Source organism: Aulonocara sp. 'chitande type north' Nkhata Bay, linkage group LG10 (assembly GCF_057382095.1).
Source record: "Aulonocara sp. 'chitande type north' Nkhata Bay isolate Kocher_YH1m ecotype deep benthic linkage group LG10, A_spYH_male_GT1.1, whole genome shotgun sequence".
Lineage (NCBI taxonomy): Eukaryota > Metazoa > Chordata > Actinopteri > Cichliformes > Cichlidae > Aulonocara > Aulonocara sp. 'chitande type north' Nkhata Bay.
In genome coordinates this window covers 25,200,988-25,217,595 of record NC_141353.1, presented here as the reverse complement: position 1 = coordinate 25,217,595, position 16,608 = coordinate 25,200,988, and the positions used below count along the sequence as shown (strand labels likewise).

Below are 16,608 nucleotides of genomic sequence, written 5' to 3'. Positions count from 1 at the left end.
GTACCTGGAAGTTTTCTGTGCTGGTCCTGTGAAAGGCTGTGCACTTCCACAGCAGTGCTCACTGATGAAAATCTGACATTTCATGCAGCTAAGGTATCTTTTCAGGAAGAGGTCCCTGTAGTTTGTGTTGAATTGGTTGGACTCTGAAACACCACTTATCTATAAATGTGTGCAGGCATTTTAGTCGTCATCAATTTCCTACTGTCATGAGCTGAAAGAAGAGGGTAAAATGTGCTACGCTGATGCTTTCTGATGGGCACCGAGGAACTTTAGTCAGTAAGTCACAATTGCACACCTGCTGAAGAAAATTATGTACAAATAAAACCACCAATGGAAAGGAAGTGGACTGATGCAATCACACCCTGTCTGAAGCTGTCAAGGAAACCCACTTGAGCTCACTAATGTGCTAACACCCTCCCATAAACCATTCGATTCATGGCATGCTATTTTTGTTACTACAAAATTACTACTACTAAATTACTACACTTTTTTGCCAACATCAAAAAATCCTCTCCCCATTTTTGCTATCCCAGCCTTACAGTATTTTCTTCTATACTTAATTTTACTTTAAGCTTATACAGGCAGCAGTTCTTCTCAGTTTTTCTTTTTTACACATGTGTACGCCTACCTGAAAGGTTTAGGTGGCAGTATACTGAAGCGCGTCTTCTCCAGCATCTTCCTGATCTTGTTTCGTCCTCCAGACACAGTGTTGGCCTTCATTTTTCGGGTGGCCTTGTGGTCAGTGGGGAACTCCATGTCTCCGGGAAGGTCGGCGATGGAGAAACGATTGCCTTTTTTCTCCTGGATCTTGGGAATGTGAAGGCCGCCGTTCTTCTTCTCATGCGCGATCCTGCTAAGGAGCTCTTTGAAGACTGAATGGGAGGAGGAACAGAGAGAAATGTAGCTTTGTTTTATTTTATATTTTTACACCTTCGTGGGTTTTCTACCATCTTTTACAGCTTGTGACAGGATGTCAAAAACTGGCGTGCAACCAAATGTACTCACCAAAGATGTTGGTTTTAACTGTGAGGGAGAGGTGTGTGTTATTTCGTAGGATGTCTGCAGCTTTGGAGAGGGAGATGTTCTCAAAGTTCTGACCATTGATCTCCATGATCTGAAGCAAGATAGATTCAAAAATGAAAAACATGGCAGCAAAGAATCAAAACTGCCTGAAGCACAGCAGGGGTGACCACTAGTCTCATAAGCACAAATCAAATTACTGTGACAAAAACATAATGTAGATCTTCGACTCAAATCTGAAACACAGCTGGTATTATTTTTATTTCTCTTAACTCGGCGTATCTCTTAATAAGGTGGCTCTGGTCCTCTATGACTCAGAACGGGAAGAAACGGTTGAGAGTTCATTTCTTGCCACCTTTAGAGGAGAAGAATCTGCTTCAAGTGAATACTGTGCAGTTTGTTTTTAAAAAGCAGTAAGTCAATCAAAAAATGTGAAAGCAGTTCACCTGCATCAAGTATAAGAGTCCTTACAGTAAGGTTGTGAAAAAAAAATACCACAAACTATTTCAGTCTCATTCACAGCGTCCCTGACAGCAACAGTAAAGGGTCCCAGATTAAAATAGCTCAGGGCTAACTGTTTTCTCACTGTGACACGTTCAGCATAAGGATATCTGATCTGTAACTGTGTCAACAACAAGCACAAAGGCTAGCGACACAAATACAGGCAAGATGAGTCATTATGAAGTTCTTCTGATGTGCAGCTACAGGAAGCCAGACCTTCACTTTAACCACCGTTATAACAGAACTGTCTTCTTCAAATACCTTCATTAGTTATACCGCGAACCTAAATTCCAGCTGGTAATGATATCTGTGTGAATGACAGTTGATGGCTTTAATACTCAGACCATCTTAATCTAATCTAGTAATTATTGCCATCTAAGCTTCAACTCCCAGCTGAGTTGATGAATAAATCTACATTTGGCCCTCAAAGCCACTCAACTTCCGTTTTAATGAGTGACTCTTTGTCCAGGTTTGAGGTAACGAGAGCTGCAGGGCAGATATATGTAAGGACTTGGCTTTATTGTTTCAAGTTCCTTTTTCCGTTCCCTAAATACTGACCAGACTCCAAGCTCCTGCTTGTTATGCTGAGAAATAAATCTTTACTCCAGTTTGACTGACTATGAGGATAGCACTACTGTTTTTACTTCCCTCTTTCATTCCCTGAATGCTGATCAGCCTTTAAGAAGAAATGCATGATTCTGTCAACACTGAGATGATTTTTCAAAGTCATGATTTGCATTTTTTTGCCCTTCCTAACATCCACTCTAAATCAATAATGTCCACTACGTGCACCTTTGTCTCTGTCTCTGTCCCCCCCGGAAACCTTAGTAGACATCAAATGGCATCTTAACAATTTAGAGAAGTCACTAAACATGATCAGACTTTCTAATTAACAGGCTGCAGTGTGCTGACGAAAGGCTCATTACGCACCAGCAATGGGAAGAATCTGTGTGACAGACCACTGTACAGTAACCACACTGTCACATTAGATCCTCTAAATAAGACTGCTGACCTTGTAACCGCTGGACAAACCAAATCATGAGACTATGCTGAAGTGATATACTGTGGTAAAAGATCAGTACTCCTGCTGGGAAGAGCTAAAACCTGAAAGATTTTAATAAATATATATTTATTATGATTTTTAAGTTGATCGGGGTGGATCACATCACACAGAACATTTAATTATGTGACTGCATGCTATACAGTCCACAATCATCTGGGAACTAGTTGACTGAAGCGCCGTGATGGTCCTCGTTATAACTGTTTAATTGGGGACTAATTAACATCTAGGGAGGCATTTAAATGGAATAAAGTACTTGCCAGGATTGCAAAGTAAAAGTAATTAGACCTATATATATATTGTGCATTTCATGCAGCGGTGTATGTATATTAGGACTTCACCACACTATTCCTTACTGTCCTCTTACCTGATCCCCCTTTTTGAGTCCTGCTTCTGCAGCTTTGCTTCCTTCTTCCACCGACTCGACAAAGATGCCAAATCCTCTCTCGCTGCCGCCCTGCACGCTGAAGTGGAGCGGTGATTCCCTAGATGCCTTCTGCAGAGTGATCTGTCTCCACTTAGCCTTGGCTGCACATGCTATGTTCAGCAGTCTCAAATGGCCCTTCATTTTCTGACGATGAGGTAAAAATGAGAAAATTATGAACTGAAACAGAACTGCATTTACATGTGCGCTCGCATCCTTAGGTTTGCAAGTTGTTTTGGACAACAATAATAATTAAAAAAAAAAAAAAAGAAGAGGTAGAATATAAATACTGATGCATTAACTGTTTGACCTTATCTAGCATTCTGCTCCAGGGAATCTAGACCATAAAGAGTTATCATAATACACCAATAAAACTAGAGGTGTGAGGCTTAGCTATGACCATGATGATTTTAATATTTGAAATATATTTTACATTTTCAGCGATAAAAGCTGAGGAAAAAGTGCATAAATAATTTAATGAGTTCACAGAGACAGACTTGTTACTTTCAAGAACTTGTTGTTCTGAATTAGCATTTAAATAATTTTTGATGTCCTTGTTATTGCATGCGATGAAGGATTTCTGCTAGAGGGCAGGGAGGTGTTGAGTGTTTATTTAAAGGCTAATCCGAGAACTTTGATAGGGCAAATCAACGAGCACATCAAAACAAGACATTGTGCCAAAATGTGGCCAATTACACAAGCTGAGGTAAATAAAAGCTAACATCACTATTACTATTGGAGAAAACGCAACACAATTTCTGAGCTTAAAAACACTGAATTGGAGAATAAGTCAACAGTCTTTATTTGATCTTACTGTCGCTTCTAGATGTTTCTCGAAGTCCTCCAGGAAACGCGTCATAGCCGGGTCACCCTCGAAGTCGTTGAAGTGGTTGTTGACCCACAGCAGCACTATTCTTGTTACCTGTGAAACAGAGAGACAAAGCACACAAAGGTAGGTCTTGTGAATGTGTTTTTACATTTCACATTCTCCAAAGTCCTTCAGCTGAGCTTCGACAGGAAATGTGATTGATAATTATGCTGCTTGCTAAGGTCAGAGATCATCTTGAATTGAACTCTACCAGGAGTTAGACTTTCAAGGACACTTTGGGAGGCGAAATGCTTGGAAATGTGAGTCTATTAATTACAACCTACAGCTTCAGATTAAAAATATGACTGTTACCATAACAAAATGCAAACTCGGTTAATTCTTCAGTCCAATTATAGAGGTATCTATCTTTAGCTTCTGAGGAAAGAAATAAAAAACCATAGTAATTAGTAACGCATAAGAAACAGAGGCTGTATAATAACGAGCATATGGCTGCAGAGAAAAGCTGTTAACTACTAGTTGACGGCTTAATTTCTGCCACAATAATTAGAAGGGAAAAAATGCAGAAGGAAATAATAACATCTGTAAATTTACACGGGTGGGAACATTGTTCCAACCTTTGCAAAAGGTCAGAGTAGAACACAATGCATCAATAAAGAGGATCAATGTACACACTCTGCTTTTCACTCTCCTTTGTGCCAGTGTTTGTGTGTGTGCGTGTCTCCAAGGCAACTTATGCTCATGCTCTCTTTTCTCGTCTTCCATATTCTGTCTCTCTCTCTCTCTGTGTTCGTTCTCTACAAGATTAGTTCCTCTTTAAGGGGGCTGAAGATTATAAGCCTGAATGACAACCGCATAAAGACTATCGACTGTACAAGGCTAATCTTAGGTTAACGTAGCTGTGGACGACGGGAGTGTCAGGCACGCACGAATCGCTACAGTGCTCAAAGACGGCTGAGCTTGCTGAACTCTTATTGATCGGCGTGGCCGAGGCACAACACGTGGATTTCCATCAACATGCATGGATGCAAAACATCAAGAGGGACCGCCATTTAGAGAACCACCGTATAATGAATGATTAATGTAGACCGTTTTAACTGTATAAGCATTTTCACCTTTGCAGCGTCTACACACGCTAATGCTTTGCCATTTCCAGACTTTGTGGCTTTTTACATTTTTCACACCTACTGATACTGTGTGAAAGCATTCACACATCTCTCCATACACCATGCAAAAGTATGAGAAAGCTCCTTACCCACATCTTAACCATCCCAATTACAACTGCCCAACGCAACCCCAACGGGCACAGGTTACCATCCTTTCAAGTGATGGCACTCAAATAGAAATCTGAAGGTGCGCGAGAAAGTGACCACCGGCCACAAGATAGTCATACATGCATGCGCACACACACACACTCACCGTGTCACGAAGGCTGTCCATCTGGAACCACTCCAGCAGCTTCTTGCCAACCTCCATGGGACTTGAAAGGAATGTCCTATAGGTCAGGAGGAAGTCTTCGATGTAGGTGGGGTCGACCACCGACGGTTCCTCCACCAGGTGCATGATCAGACGCTCAGGTGTTCCCTGGGGTGAAAAATACACACACACATACACAAATATATATACATAAGGATGAGCTGAGAAAAACATAGATACACATGTAAGACAGTTAAAGTCCAAGGTTACGACGGATCTGAGAGGCAAGAACACCAAGCTGTGTCAATATCAATCAGAATAGTGACAAGGACATAAGCTATAAAGGTGCAGGTATTGAACAGAGCTGTCAGTGTCCCATCAATAAAAAAGACACACACACACACACACACACACACACACACACACACACACACACACACACACACACAGAGAGAACAAGTATTTTACAAGTGCAAATGCTTTTTTTTGCAGAATTACTGATAATTTAGATTTGTATAAGAATAAAATACCTCAAATATCCGAGGCTACATTCCTGATTTCTGTGTCTAGGGGAATTTTTTTTTCCTAAGCAGCAGACTTAAAGTATCGGTGACGTATAAACGTCACTGTTCTTGTTTCTGTGAGTTTGTTATTGTTAATGCCACCATAGCAGAGGTTTCTCGGGGGGGATGTTTCATTTGACAGGGAACAGAAACTAGAAAAGAATCCACTTTTGTCAGACACAAAAAGAACAAAGCCAAAAACAGAAGCAGAAATGCTAACACTTGTGAATCGACTCTTATCCGCTGGACGTGTTTCAGAGCCAGCAGCTTTTCCTTGGAGCAGCAGCCAAGAGAATCGTTCATGCCCATTATCGGATCAATACCTTGGGCTGCCTCTGGAGATTCAGGGAAAGGATCAAAAGGGTTTAGGAAGGCATTACAATGTAGCGTAAAAAAAAAAAAAAAGCTCTGGCAAACACTAATAGTGCTAACTCTGTCTCTTAACAATCACTGAACAACATCGAGCAGCTACACTCGTATTTTTGTAAGATGATGCATGTGAGGGGGATGGTCGATTTGTAATGATGATGTACTTAAATCAATCACGGGCCATTTGAGTATTTCTTTTAGCAGATGATAACGTGTGAAACCTTGACTTTCTGGTTTCAGAAGCAAGTCATGTTACAAGCTCAGGGTGAGATTAAACGTGCTTATTAGCTTCTGGCATGATTATAAGCTTAACCTTGACCTTGGGTGTTAATCCTTCAGCGTGTCTCTGCCTGTCTCATCTTTATTAGAGTATGTTATTGCAAAAGGTTAATTGTATTTTGGCACCGAGTCAGTTAAAGAAAAACAAAGAGTGCCACTCTGTCTTGATCCTACGTTTGAATCTCAAACATCTTTTGCGGTTGAGGTTGGGTTCACACAAAAAGCAAAGCAGGCTCTTGTTCTGGGACCCCTCTGCTGCTCTTCAACGTTTTAAATTACTAACCTTGATGACAATGTGTCCTTTCCTGGTCCCGCTGCGGTCCAGCTCCCGGTGTTCCTTCACCATCACAATCTCCCCCTCTTCTTCCACCTTGTGCGTATTCCTCTCCACATGGTTGAGGATGCGCCAGTAGTCCTCCTGGGCGATGCAGACAAACTGGTCGAGGATAACATGAGGACAGCGGATGAACTTGTAGTAGAGCAAAATACTGCTCTGCACCACATTCGGGTATTCAAACAACAGCACAGATGTAGAATTACGGATGGTAGAGAGAGGCATGGGAGGGACGAACGGATGAAGGTAGGAACGTCCAACACTAACAAAACTAAACCCGATACTCTGCCTAAATTTAAAGTACCTATGGTGGTCCAAAATCATCTCAGCTAGCTATTTTGCAGAAGCATCCTTTGCTATAAATTAGACACCAACTAAACTAACCTGCCATTATACCATGGTGACAAGACGGCACGAGTCTTTACTACTCTAAAGCATCGTCTCTTGCTATGCCTTCCCTTGAGTAAATCATCAGTTTCTGCATTTGCCTAACCAAGCCCTACCTCTGCAACTTCCTTTGCATATAAAGACAGGAAATGATGTGTGCAGCAGAGGAACTGGCCAGTGTGGACAGAGGCAATGTTACCGCGAGTACACGCTAGGTTTCTTCTACCTTTCAGGTTCCTGCTCTATATTAAGACCAAGTTTCTCTGTGAAACCCACAAGGCTCTTAGAAAGGCTGCTAGTGTATGCGATGTGAAAGATATGACGCAAGCTACGCCTGTGTCTTCACAACTAAAATGCTGTATTCAATTTGAACTCTTTTTATTTAATCATTCCACCTTTTTATAAGAAGATTATGAAAGAAGGGAAAGCGTACGTTTGACACGTAGATTTCGCTGTGATTGCAAACCACTACTGGGCGCTTGAAAGAAGAAATGAAAGCAGGACTTCACTTTGTGATTCTCGCACTGTGACACACATTTTCCAGAAAATGCTTAAACACAGCAAGATTTTAAAGAAAACACAAACCCCTCACAGCGTTCTGTTAGTTTATAAAAGCAATGATAAAAAGTGTAATTATAACAGTGTAAAAATCAATTATTTTTACCTGGCAATCATCCCCTTTGGTGCGAACCTCTCCATTCATGTACTGCTTATCCAGTGAGGGTGAGATGCCGAAGCTGTTGCCCATACAAAGAGTCTCCGTTCTCCCATCGTGATGGCTAATTTCGACTGCTCCGTTCAGAATGACATACCAGTGGTCCAGCTACAGACGGAGGGGTAGAAATAATAGAAATAATTTTTAAAATGACCACAAAATAAACAATGTCAAACTTTTGTTTTGCTTGAAGAGATTATAAATCTAACAGCATTGCTGATTTCTATGTGTGTGGTTTTTTTTACTTTTCTTTTATCAAAACAGGGTAAAATGGGTACATCTGTTAAAACCAGTGTTAAATACATACTGGCTCGACCGCAGACGAGCAAAAAGGAATCATTACCGTCACTTGGCATGGATTTATCTTGAATCATTAGATTTACAGACCTTTACAGCTTCACTAGAACGTCTATTAAAATGGCAATACATTACTAAACAACTAAGCTGTAGTGCCTCTTCACCTCACTGTACAATACCTTGTGCAATACTTTTTGTAAATAGTCAACAGTGCAATAGACTCAATACTTGAAATGTGCAATTCACTTGTATTTTTATTTTTTATTCCTATTTATTCTATTTATCCCCTTTGTATATTTTATTTATATTTGTTTCTGTATTATATATATATATATATATATATATATATATATATATATATATATATGTATGTGTGTGTGTGTGTGTGTGTGTGTGTGTGTGTGTGTGTGTGTATATATATATATATATATATATATATATATAACAATTCTGTAACTGTAACTTCGGTCGTTGCTGTGCTTTTTTTGGAAATCGAATTTCCCAGAGGAACCCACCCGAGGGATTAATAAAGTTCTATCTTATCTTATCTTATCTTAAATGTGGTAAATTGTGAGCATAATGTGCTTTGTGTGAGGTATGAGTAGGCTGGTGAAGAGGTATTGTGTCTCTAGTGGTGGCTTTTGAAAAGGAAATGCTAGCAGGCATAATATAACAAGCCATTCATCCTGAGTGTGAGCAGACAGAGGGCGGGTGAATGAGCCCTGGGCTCCCTCTGCAGCAATAACTGATATTTCCTCCTCATTGCCTTTTCATTCTCTTGCTGTTTCTCACCTAGCAAATCTCCGATTCTACCCTCTGTGCTTCACAGTTTGGCTCCCACATCAATTTCTAATGCTAATAAATAATAAAAATGCTAATAAGGTGGGCTACGATGATCCGCAACACATGCGCTGTGAACAAAAGTTCTCTTTTAAATAAACTTTACACAAATATAATATTTCCTGTAGGATAGACCATCTGAATTTATTGCTATGAGTAATGAAGCCTGCACGGGTAGGGAAAATGTTCTTATTTCCTATTATCAATCTGGAGTGGCGTTCTAACACCGCCAGGAAATGAGTAATTAAGTCTGAAATGCGGGTTAATACATATTACTGTGGTATGAGTTAAAATGTCATTGCTTCCATTGACTGCACAGACACATCCCAGGCCCCACTTATACCTTCAACACCTCTCTTTTACCTTTGCATCCCTGTGATGCGCTCATGGTGCAGATGTGAAGTTGCCCTTGCCGGACTAAAGTATCTAGCAAGCCCGACTGAAGAGGAGCGTGCATAAACAGAGGGACATCTTTTTAAACAGCTCATCAAAAATCGCCAAACACGCAAGTTGGTTCCGCGCAGTTTGTCACACAATGTGTCTGCTAGCTAAAAGGTACAGTTCTCCCAGCAAGAGAAAATGGTAAACGGCCTGTATTTGTATAGCGCTTTACTAGTCATCCACCCATTCACACACACATTCACACACTGGTGATGGCAAGCTACATTGTAGCCACAGCCACCCAAAACATACAATGTAACCAAGTAGTAGGGTAGGTTGTACGAATGGAGCTCATTTTGTTTGTTAGCATTTAACTCATTCTATGAAGAAGTATAGAAATGTACTATAAGACGTTTACTTCTGTTATTCAAAGGTTGCATGTAGCAGCACAGCTGATTACAGCCTGTACACTAGGGCTGCCACAAACGATTATTTTGATAGTCGACTAGTCACCGATTATTTTTGCGATTAGTCGACTAATCAGATCATCATCCATTGAACGTAAAAGTACAGCTTATTGCACCAGCAGCATCTGCTCTTATATAACTATCATTAGCTTACAGCTTTAAGTGTTTAAGGTCTGTGCTAACTAAAAATAAAGACAAGATGATAGTTAATTGAATTCTAATTAAATGTGCAGATTGTTTCGGTGGAGTTTAATAAACTCAGCCGATTTACTCAGGAACAAATAAAATACTGAAAAAAGCCAAACAATAACATTTTTAAGTTATCTAAGTGACTTGTATATGTTTAACCTGAGTAGGGCGGTGGGTTTGAAAACGATCTGCCGGGAGTCCGGTGCTCTCATGGCCCCCGGCTAGCTATCGAGCTAGTGGGTAACAGACGCCTCCGAAAACGTCGGAGCGCTTTTGAAAATATGTGGTGTCTTGATAAACTGAGCAGATATTTGAGGTTTACACAGCTACATTCTCGCCTGAAAATATGTTAAACGTTTATTTTGTGACCCAGAAAGAATAATAAGAGTAACATTAAAACTAACCAGCTGCCGCCATTGTTGACAACTGCGCTATGAATTCTGGGACACAGTTTCTTCTTCTTCGGGGTTTAACGGCAGCTGGCATCCTTGTACATGCAGTGCTGCCATCTTCTGTTTCAGTCCGTTATTACACTCTTAAATCCTGCTACTTATTCCTGCTTTTGGGATCTTACAAAGCTTCAAATGACGCGTCGACTATTAAATCAGTCGTCGACGATTTTGATAGTCGACGTAATCGTGACTAGTCGACTAATCGTGGCAGCCCTACTGTACACAAAGAAAAATCTACTGAAGCTCCCATAACAAACGAATATGCGACTTATTTTCTAAGTCACTCTTTTCCTCGAGCTGCACTGAGGTTTCTCTCGCATGCAAAATCCCACTTTAACCCCTGATCATAAGGACAAATTCTTCTTCTTCAAAAGCGTCTTTCCATGTGACACTCCCTCGACTCCCCCATTGTCCATTTTCTCTTCCTTTCCAGCATATGGAGCACTTTCTCTCTCTTTTCTACATCTGTAATACCACTTTAGACTCTTTATTTTCCTTTCCCTCTTCACACTCACTTAGCAAAGTCATGCTCACTTCCGAGAAGGGCCAAGTGCTTCTTTTTGACCTTCAACACAGAGTCCACAGAGAGGCAGTGGAGTGGAGGAAAAATGCCCATCAACTGCCTCGACACAGACGGTACGGAGTTGGTTACACAGACGCACATCACCTATTTGTGTCTTCTTTCCACTAAAGTGCGCGTTTATGGTTTTGCCCTGCTGATGTGTGTTCCCATCCTCCTCCGAGCTCGGCGGCTGGCAGTTCATTGCCATTTATCACCCTGTCAGTTCTAATGCTGCTGCATGTAACCAAACAGCCATGACAGGGCCCCCGTTTCTCAGGCATGTAACTTAATTAATTAGCTGTGTAGCAGCTCGAGTGATTGACGGGGCTTATATGCTGCGGTGACTTTGCACATACCAGTTTTGCCTCGTGAATTAGGATGGCGAGGATGTGTGTGCACCTGTGCACGGGAAAGCGCATGTTGCTCCGTATATGTTCTTCTGTCGTATGTGTGAAGGCCTTTATATGCTCCCACATCTACATCACTGCTTTCCATAATGGGTACGTTGGCGTGTTTGCAACTGTTTAATACTTGTGCGCACTTATTTATGTCTTTTCAAAGGTTACATCACTGTTCTGCTTGATAACAAAAGGCAAAGTTAAGATTTTTTTTTCTACTGTGATTACATTAATTGCCCAATTAAGATTCAGCAACTCAGCAAACAGACCTTGTGTCAGACTGAGTAAAGATAAACACTCATTTAACTATTAAGGGAATTTAGTGTGTTATCAAAGCAGATATAATAAAAAACATACTTTGCATGCTGTAATTACACTGGAAGCAATTAATCTAAGTCAGTAAAGTGGCAAAATAGGATGGTGAAAAATGAATACCACTAGTTGTTGTTGAAGAATTGAATTCTGAAGGTTAAATAGAACTTGTTCAGTTTCTGTGTGTCCCTTTTCACCCTGTTCATACCTCCTGTTTGTCGTGGAGTATGACTGTGCCGGCCTGCTCCACCACTTCGAACATCATGACGCTACACAAGTCCCTCCGCACGGACATGGTCATGTTGGCAAAGGCAGGCAGCTGGTGCATGAACTCCAGCAGTTGCTCTGTGTTGCACAAAAAGTAAGCAGCAGAGAGAAGAAGTCAAATGAAAAAGAAGGAGGAACAAGCATGAAAAGACCGTGCACAGACTAAAGCGATGTGTCTCAGGTGTTCAGGGCAAAATGCACATTGATTTTTTTCTTCTTCCCCCACCACAGACAAACTGCAACATTTCCAAAACGATCTATAGATTTTTAAATGGTCTGCAAGAAAATGTTACTCATATACTTCACCAGAGCAACTGCCAATGTCAATACAAACACAAAACATTTTAGGATGCTTGTCGTCTCAGCCCTTGGTGCTCTGAAATGCTGTAAAAACTCGTGATTAAAATAGAAAAAAAAATAGAAGAGGACTTGCAGAACTCCAAGGACAATGCTGCATTGCACACCAAAATTTTAATCTCTAAATCTTATTAAATTGGGCTTGAGCGTTGGCACACTGCTGCTGACAAACAAACAGCAAACATGCCTCCACATCAGCTCTTAAGTCTTAAATCTAACCCCTCCAAGCACAAGTGGATCAGCGCGCACTACTAGTTTTTATGACTCCTCAGAAACATTTACAAGTTCTACCTTTCCTCTTCATCTTCCCTCTGCACTGCAGCTGAGAGCACAGTGACCCAGCTCCAACCTGCAAACTATGCTGCTTGGCTCAGTAGCTCCTTTTTACTCCTCTTGGTGTTAACACCTCGTTCAAATCTTCCCTTTTCTTAGTAAAGGAAAGTAGCTTAAAGTGCAACGCGTATAGAGTTTTCCATGGGAGGAAAACAATCATAAAATGTAGATTTATCACGTTTAAAAAAAACACTAGGAGCTAAGCACCAAAACTCTAAAGGGTACCAGAGGGTTCATTTCGATGACTGCCAATTGTCCTTAAATCTGGTTTACAGCCTCTCTATCTTGTGATATATTAAAAAAAATAAAATATTACATCAGTTATCCCTTTATAGTAATTTATTACATTTTTAGGGGCCAACAAAGGTGAAAAATGTAATAGAAGTTCCAAAAAAAGGGAGAGAAAAACAAAGATCCTGATTTTCGAAACTTTAAGTGCCCTCTCCTGCTTTATTTTTCTTTTAACCATCTCATCAGCCCCAAGGACGTATATTCATCAACCGCCTGGGAAAAATGTCTTTTTAAAGCCCAGAAAGCCCAGCGAAAATATTTTTATCTGTTTATTCAGGAAAATTCTTTCAGAGAGTTTCTGAAAAGCATCAAAAAAGTAACTAATGACGTGAAATAGAATAATAAGAGTTGGTTGAATTTGGGTTCAGCCTGTTATCCCTTCAGTTGTTCTCTGTGTCAGGTATTTCCTCTCAATGAGCTGTGCTTGTAATGCTGAAGGCCATGAGAAGGCCAGCCTTCCAGCAGGCACGCAGCAGGCCAGGCCTTTGCTTCTCTCAGCTCTCTGATGCCCCTCCTTTAGGACCCCACTTGGTTCTGTTAATGAGGTTGCCTCTGAGTGCCTGCTTGAAAATACAGACTAGTGTTTTGGGACAGCTGCAAGGGGTCTTTATGAGAGAGGGAAATTTGTATATCACTCATCTCTCATTCTGTACTAAATGAGTCTAAAAATAGCCACTGAGACAGCCTGAATCTGTCAGTTTATTTTAAGTCACTTTTATCCCAATTCAATCAAATCAAAGTTGTCAAACTGACCGATGTCGTCGTCATTGCGGTCGACAGGATCTTTTTCTAGACACTCTCGGACCAGATCTCGGCCTAGGAGAGTGTCCGAAGCTCTCTCCAGGTCCTCATCTTCCTCCTCCTCCTCCTCACTGTCCACTGCAGCCTCTGGAAGTCCAGAAAGGTCGACATCCCCCAAATCACTCTCTGTGGCCTGGGAGCAAAACACAAAGAACGAAAAACTGAATATTGGTCGGTTAGTAACATTAAAAAAAGGAAGGAAGAAGTCTTTGAAGTCCATCATGTCTCATTTAAATGACAAATGAATTGAACATTTTACATATTAAATGTGAAGGCTCCTTTCTTATGGCTTATGAAAAAGATTAAATTATGAAATTCAATCGCTTTTGATGGGGCTAAAATTGCCTCAGTGTCAAATGGCTCGACTCTCACATCATTCACTCATAATTCATATTTCACAGCATTTCTCCTCTGCGAGGCAGACAGATGGTTGGAAGAGTATGGATCTAAAAGGGCATGAGGCCATTCATGTCAGTTGGGAATTGAACCGTCAACTAAAGGTGAATCGAGGAGCTCTCTGGTGGTAGTGGCAGCGCTACCGGCCGTCTGTTAGCTTTTTTAGGTGGGCCTAAAAAAATCTGGAGAGCTAAGCCTGATTTAACCCCTGCTTCTGTCTGCTTTCCAAAATAATGTGAATACATGTGCTCATTTAGCCACATAATTCACTTAGACCTCCAGCATTTATCCTGTTTACTGAAAAAGAGATATTTTGTTAAATAACCACTCGTTACAACTAAGGTATGCAGAAGAGCACCTCTGAACACATGGTGATCCTAGAAGCAGATGGACTACAGACGAATGTGATTTCTGCAGCGACGTTAACATGTCAGAGTCAGAATTTGGTGTAAACGTCGTTGAATCTATCCTGCTTTGTGTCAACGGTTCAGGCTGCTAGTGAGGGTGTAAAGGTGTGTGTGTGGGGGGAGTATATTCTTGGCACACTTTGGTCCTCGTAGTATCTGATCTTTATATCCATATTCCAATTGATGCTTCTAACAGAATAGCGCTTGAACGTGACAGTGAGAACACTGTACTCAAATAGCTTCCATACTCACCAGACAGAGAGCCCCTTGGGGATGTGGTGGAATGGGAATTGCATCATGGATGTGCAAGCGACAAATCTGCAGCAACTCTGTGATGCAACCAATTCAACATGGACAAAATCTCTGAGAAACATTTGCACCTTGTTGAATTTGAGGCAGTTCTGAAGGCCAAAGTGGTCATACAATACTAAATGTAAGGTGTGCCTAATAAAGTGGCCAGCAAAATACATATTAATTAGCCTTAGCTTGAACAAAAAAAAAAAAATCCCAACAATATTACCCTAAATTTATCAGTAACTATTGTGCGTTTATCTCTTCATTTGCTCAGCTACATTATTCGTTTTTTCTTCATCTTCATTCTTTCTACATTTTGGATTTACAGTTGAAAAGACAGGCAGAGATATATTAGCTGTTGATATCTGGTGGGGAAAAGTGAATTTCCTAGTCTATAGATTGTAAGATGGCCTTGCCAGCTAGCAATACAATCAAGCTCTTAGGCTCTATGGATAGTTGGGACATGGCCAAAGTGTTTTTTATGTTTTTCCAACCCAAGGGTATTGAGCTAATAGTCCATTCAAAGTTCAGGCCTGCTGTTGTTTTTATAAATTAGGTTGAAGAAGCCATTTAGAGGACTTTTAAAACACACCTGCTCCTCAGACCTTTCCTGTTCCCGGATAGTAGATGAATTTAATCTGGTTGAATATAAGATGGAAAAAAAACAAGCCAGGAAACATATGCGAACATAGATGTGCAGCTGAACTTTTTAAAACGTGCTTTCCTCCTCTTGTAATAATTAAATGACACGGCAGTATATGGAGCATCTTTAACACATTGAACTGTCGAAAGGCAGATTTTTTTAAATTAACTGTACAAGATCTAACATAGGAAACTTTATTTCCCTTCTAATTATTAGTCCATGCAGTTAATATGTCTCAGAGACTAAGACAAAATGCAAAAAGCCTTTTAACAGAAACATTGTAGGTAGTGTGGGAGAAAAGGGGTAAAAAGAGACAAAAACTCATTCTCTTCCTCCTCACCGACATATCAGTCAGTGCTTCTGAGAGCCCAGTTCATTCAGAATGCATCGTCTGCCCTTTCAGGCCAATACCCCTGGTCTCAGATCAAGTCTGAGGCAGGGGGACATTTCTTAGAAATGTGGCATCAGATCTACACGAACCACTGCATTTTACCACGTCCCATCCCCAGAAAGGAGGCAAAAAGGTTCAGGATATACCACGGCCAGGAGACGAACAAGCATAAGAGAGGATTACGAGGAGTTAAAGAAAGTGATGAAAAGATGAGGAGAAAGAGGGAGGTGAGCTGCTGAGTGTTAAGCCGAGATAAAAGAGGGAGCGGAAGGAGGAAAAAAACAAAAAGAACGTGTAAGAGAAAACCCACAACAGATAGCTTTTGCTGCACTGACAGCTGAGGATCACAGCTGAGTGAAGGGTCAGCACTTTAAGACAGCTGTAAACAAACACAGAGCCGGGTCAGCGACAAGTGATGAGATCAGATGCGTGTGATAAATATCTAATCTGAGGATGAACAGAGTGAGTCTCTGTGTTAAACGTTTGACCCGGGCCGACCTGACTTACATCAATCTGCAGTCACAGCCTGAGAAAGAAAGGGGGTAGGATTTCATTTTATTTATTTATTTAATTCAGCAAGTCTCCCCCCTCACAGTCATTTGTGGCGATTTCCTCAGTTTGTCTGCTTTGATCACT

At 40.9% G+C, this 16,608-nt stretch overlaps 1 protein-coding gene across 3 annotated transcripts in view; it reads right to left on the bottom strand.

Moving 5' to 3' along the window:
• The window catches only part of rapgef6 (Rap guanine nucleotide exchange factor (GEF) 6), an 82,408-nt gene that overhangs the window by 30,485 nt on the left and 35,315 nt on the right, over nucleotides 1-16,608 (bottom strand). For all 3 annotated transcript variants that reach the window (XM_086309263.1, XM_086309264.1, XM_086309265.1), the window contains exons 4-12: nucleotides 13,794-13,974; nucleotides 12,001-12,137; nucleotides 7,844-8,002; nucleotides 6,742-6,894; nucleotides 5,251-5,415; nucleotides 3,820-3,927; nucleotides 2,949-3,152; nucleotides 1,006-1,114; nucleotides 629-872 (exon numbers count right to left, since the gene is read on the bottom strand). In XM_086309263.1, the coding sequence (XP_086165389.1) occupies nucleotides 629-872; nucleotides 1,006-1,114; nucleotides 2,949-3,152; nucleotides 3,820-3,927; nucleotides 5,251-5,415; nucleotides 6,742-6,894; nucleotides 7,844-8,002; nucleotides 12,001-12,137; nucleotides 13,794-13,974 (1,460 nt within the window). The remainder of the gene's footprint in view (nucleotides 1-628; nucleotides 873-1,005; nucleotides 1,115-2,948; nucleotides 3,153-3,819; nucleotides 3,928-5,250; nucleotides 5,416-6,741; nucleotides 6,895-7,843; nucleotides 8,003-12,000; nucleotides 12,138-13,793; nucleotides 13,975-16,608) is intronic.